The sequence below is a fragment of the Triticum urartu genome, chromosome 4 (assembly GCF_003073215.2).
Source record: "Triticum urartu cultivar G1812 chromosome 4, Tu2.1, whole genome shotgun sequence".
Classification (NCBI taxonomy): Eukaryota; Viridiplantae; Streptophyta; class Magnoliopsida; order Poales; family Poaceae; genus Triticum; species Triticum urartu.
In genome coordinates, this window is record NC_053025.1 from 65,754,428 (window position 1) to 65,758,798 (window position 4,371).

Below are 4,371 nucleotides of genomic sequence, written 5' to 3' on the forward strand. Positions count from 1 at the left end.
CGGGGAAAATCTATCATTTATTGGCTGGGATTTTATTTCTTTCATACGACCCTCAGGTGTAGGGAGGTCTAAGTACTTTTTCTTAAGGGTGCGGCTAGATCTTAGTCATCTCAGTCAAGTGACAGAACGTATAAAAAAGAAGAAATAAAAAATTCTGATTTTTTTTGCACGGATCTCTATGTAAGAGCTCACGGATATATCATAGACTATTTCGGTAAAGTCCATACGGCTCAGATTTAGCAATCCCATTTGTGTATTTTACTTTAAAATTTGCCAACAGCACCATGTTCATAAGTACATAGCGTATCGAATCCAACAATAATACTGTATTTCGTTCGGTCATCTCACTTGTAGCAAAACATTTCCTGGTGGGCCAGGCAACTCGGCGGGACAACGTGCCCATACGCAACCCCATACGCGTTCCGGCAAAAGGACTCGGCCGCTCGCCGCCGCTCCCCGTAGCCCAGCCAAACGTTCCGCATGGTGATTCCGGTGCACGGCTGGCTCGGGCTGCAGTTGAACCGCACCGCCACCGGCGTCGCCGACGTCCCCTCGACGTCCGTGTATGACACGTTGGTGATCTTGATCCCCGATCCCTGAAACAAAGGCACACTACATTGTGTCAGCAGCATTCCCTGAAAATGCAGTGTTGTGATCTTGAGTTGGGTGCTACGACACCTCGGTGGGGCAGCTGACGTTGCCGGGGCAGTAGTTCTGGTCGACGATAATCGGGTTGCGGACGTTCCTCATGACCACGTCCGAGAAGGCGACGCCGTCGACGAGCCCGCTGTTGGCCTTGGCCCACGACTTGATCCGCAGCCCGTTGGTCGTCCCGGCGAGCGTCACGGCCTTCACGGTGATGTTCCGCACGGCCACCTGCTCCGGCGTGTCTCCCAGGCTCCCAATACTGGCAATGGCATATACACCACATCAGGGAATAGATTAGACACATATCCGGAGTGGATGGACAGGGTTGGACCTCGTCACTCACCTGATGCCGTGCCCAGGGCCGCACGTGACGCCCTGAATCCAGACGTCCGACGAGCCCTCGACCATGGAGATGCAGTCGTCGCCGGTACCGACGACAGCGTTCCGGATGGTGATGTCGCTCGACTGCTTGATGTGGATGCCGTCGGTGTTGGGGCTGTCCCCCGGCGCCGACACCACCGTGTCCACTATCGCCACGCCGGTGCTCGCCTGCACGGTGACGTGTATGCCCGCGCTGTTCACCGACGTCAGGCCTTGGATCACCACGTTCCTCGACCGGTAGATCGTCAACGACTGCGACGGAGCATCCCCAAATCATTCGGGTTCATGCATTATCACTGACACACTCATTTTCTGAAAGAAAGAACACGTACTGACCCTGGTGGCGGCGGGGCAAGAGGAGCCGCCGCCGGCTCTCCGGCACGCCCAGTACGCCTGGCCCCTGCCGTCGAGCGTGCCTCCGATGACGGACACCCCGTCCACGTTCTGGAACACGATCCAGAGCTGCGCGCCGGCGTACGGCACGGGCGCGAGCACCGTGCCCGCGATGCTCACGGCCACCGCGCCGCTCCTGCACGGCCCGCTGAACCTCGCCCTGGAAACCAAGAACTCGCCTGCCGGCACGACCACCGCGGCCGGGCCCTCGCCTTCCGTGCCGCACGCCGCGGCCCACGCGCGGAGGAACGCCCCTGCGCAGTCTGTCCGGCCGTCGGCCACGGCGCCGTAGTCGACGACGCTGTAGGACGCCGCGGAGGCGAGCGACACGCACAGGTGGGCGAGGAGAGCAAGGCTGGTGCGCCGTCGTGCCGGCATCGGGCGGTAGCGTCTCGTGAGTCTGCGCGCGGCCGGAGATGCGTGTGTCCACGGAGCATTTGCGCTCGTGACTTGCAACTTTGCAGGTTGTTGGTGGATTGGATTGCCGGCAGCTCGGGAGTTGTGTTAAGCAACATGGTTGATGGGGACGTGGCTTTTGTGCAGGACAAGAGTTTCGTGCCTTGTAGTGTTTCTGGAGCGATCACTTGTAAGATTGGGTTCGTGCCTTGGCAACTTCGGGAGTCGTGTTAAGCAACGAGATCGATGGGTACGTGGCCGCTTGGCGTTTAGCTTCGAGCGTGCACGATGAGTGTTTCTCGAGCGATCACTTGTAAGATTGGGTCATGTGCAGAGTGCGCATGTTGCTACATTTGGCCTCCCATTTTTGGATATTCATAAATTCTGATAACTTGGTCTTCAATGCGGATCAATTTAGCAGGTATAGCTTCACCAGCTTCACCAGGTATAGCGACTGCACAGTATCGGCCAGCGAGTGAACAATACCTGCGAGAGCTTGGACGCCCCCGTGCGCCATGCGGCCGCGATCGTCGGAAAGCGCATGATGGCCATCCGCGTGCGCCACACGGTCGCCATCGTCGGCCTGCACGTTCTGGCCATCCTCTAGGATGGCATAGCCGACGTCGTGGCCGTCCTCCGTGAGCGCCTGCAGGTGGCCATCGCCTGCCTCGACGTGGCCGTCCTCTGCGAGCGCATGGCCGACGCCGCGGCGTTCCTCCGTAAGGGCTTGGACGGCGCCGTCGCCTTCCTCCTCTTGGCTGGCGGTGTCGACCACGAGCGCATGGCCATGTCCGTCGCCATCCGCACCTAAGGTCTCTTTGTTGTAGATTACTTCATCTTGAGTATTTGACAAAAAACTACCACATTAGGGGTTGCCGTTCCATAGAACTACCACATTTAAAAAAGTGACTGATAACTATCAAATTTTTTAAATTTTGTGACTAAAAATTGCCACTTTTGAAAAATGGTCAGTTTAGACGATTTGAGCACGTTTATGACATGCGGGACCCATCTGTCAAGGCTGACGTGGCGGCAAATTCAACTCCGTTCATTTTGACCGTTGAGCTGACCGTTATGACAGGTGGGCCCACACGTCATTCTTCTTCTTCCTCTCTCTATCTCGCTGCCGAAGCTAGTCGCTGCCGTTCGTCTCGCCGCTGTGGCCACGGCCCTACGGCTGCTCTCCTGCTCCTAGGCGCCGCCGCTACCGCCGTTGTCCTCGCTGTTGCCCTCTGCTTCCCGCGCCGGCGAGCCCCTGGCCTCCCCTGCCTGCTGCCACGGAGCTCCTGCCCCGCGCCCCCTGCTGGCTTGCTGCCGTTGCGGCTTACCGGCCCGGCCGCCGCAAACTGCCCGCGCTGCCCGCCGGCCTGCGTGCCCCGCCACAGCCCCACTGCTGCTTGGCTCCCGCCTCTGCTGCCGCCATGCGAACCCTCCCCGACCCGCGCTCACGACTCGCCCCGCCTCCTCCTCCCAGTGCCGCACCGCCCCCTGCAGCCCACACACGGCCGCGCTCGGCGGTCGGCCAGGTCCGCATCTACCATCGAGCAGTAGCTCGCAACATCGACAGCCGGCTCCGGCGACGAGCTCGTCCGCAGGGACCCGGTTGCTTTTACTAAAAAACCAAAAAGGACTTGATTGCTTTTTTATAAAACTTGCAAGGATCTGATTGCTTTTTTAGAAGTTATAGGGACCTGGTTGTTTTTATTTTTTTAAAGGGTCCGACGTATGGGCCCCACCTGTCATAACGGTCAGCTTAACAGTCAAAATAAACGGAGTTGACTTTGCCGCCACATCGGCCCTGACAGGTGGGTCCCGCATGTCATAAACGTGCTTAAATCGTCTAAACTGACCATTTTTCAAAAGTGGTAGTTTTTAGTCACAAAATTAGAAATTTTTGGTAGTTATCAGTCACTTTTTTGAATGTGGTAGTTCTGTGGGACGGTAACCCCTAATGTGATAGTTTTTTTGTCAAATACTCCTTCATCTTTGATTGGTTGGCTCTCTCCCCACAAGCACGGGTTGAATCCATCCTTGGCCATGGGAACCAGCAGATTGGGAGAGCAGGTGACTTGCCTCTTCCAAGTCACGCTGTACCCTAAGGGCATCTCCAGCCGCGCCCCCAGGAAGGCCTCCCCAGGCGATTTTTTCGCGCCGGCGCCGAAAAAACGGCCCAGTCACGCCCCCAGGAGCCCGATTTTCGCCGGCTTGAGCCGAAAACAGCGCCGGCGGACCCAGTCCGAACCCGGCGCGCTGGTGTTGGGGAACGTAGTAATTTCAAAAAAATTCCTACGCACACGCAAGATCATGGTGATGCATAGCAACGAGAGGGGAGAGTGTGATCTACGTACCCTTGTAGATCGACAACGGAAGCGTTAACTTGGTTGATGTAGTCGTACGTCTTCACGGCCCGACCGATCATGCACCGAAACTACGGCACCTCCGAGTTCTAGCACACGTTCAGCTCGATGACGATCCCCGGACTCCGATCCAGCAAAGTGTCGGGGAAGAGTTCCGTCAGCACGACGGCGTGGTGACGATCTTGATGTACTACTG

The 4,371-nt window shown here is 57.4% G+C and overlaps 1 protein-coding gene across 1 annotated transcript; it reads right to left on the reverse strand.

The window, feature by feature from the left end:
- Window positions 1-235: 235 nt before the first annotated feature.
- LOC125553557 (polygalacturonase-like) lies at window positions 236-1,987 on the reverse strand. The gene is made up of 4 exons (XM_048717330.1): window positions 1,366-1,987; window positions 992-1,281; window positions 679-907; window positions 236-596 (listed from the first exon to the last, which is right to left on the reverse strand). Exons 1-4 carry the CDS (start codon window positions 1,798-1,800, stop codon window positions 345-347), a joined length of 1,206 nt encoding a protein of 401 aa, XP_048573287.1. The 5' UTR covers window positions 1,801-1,987; the 3' UTR covers window positions 236-344.
- Window positions 1,988-4,371: the final 2,384 nt, after the last annotated feature.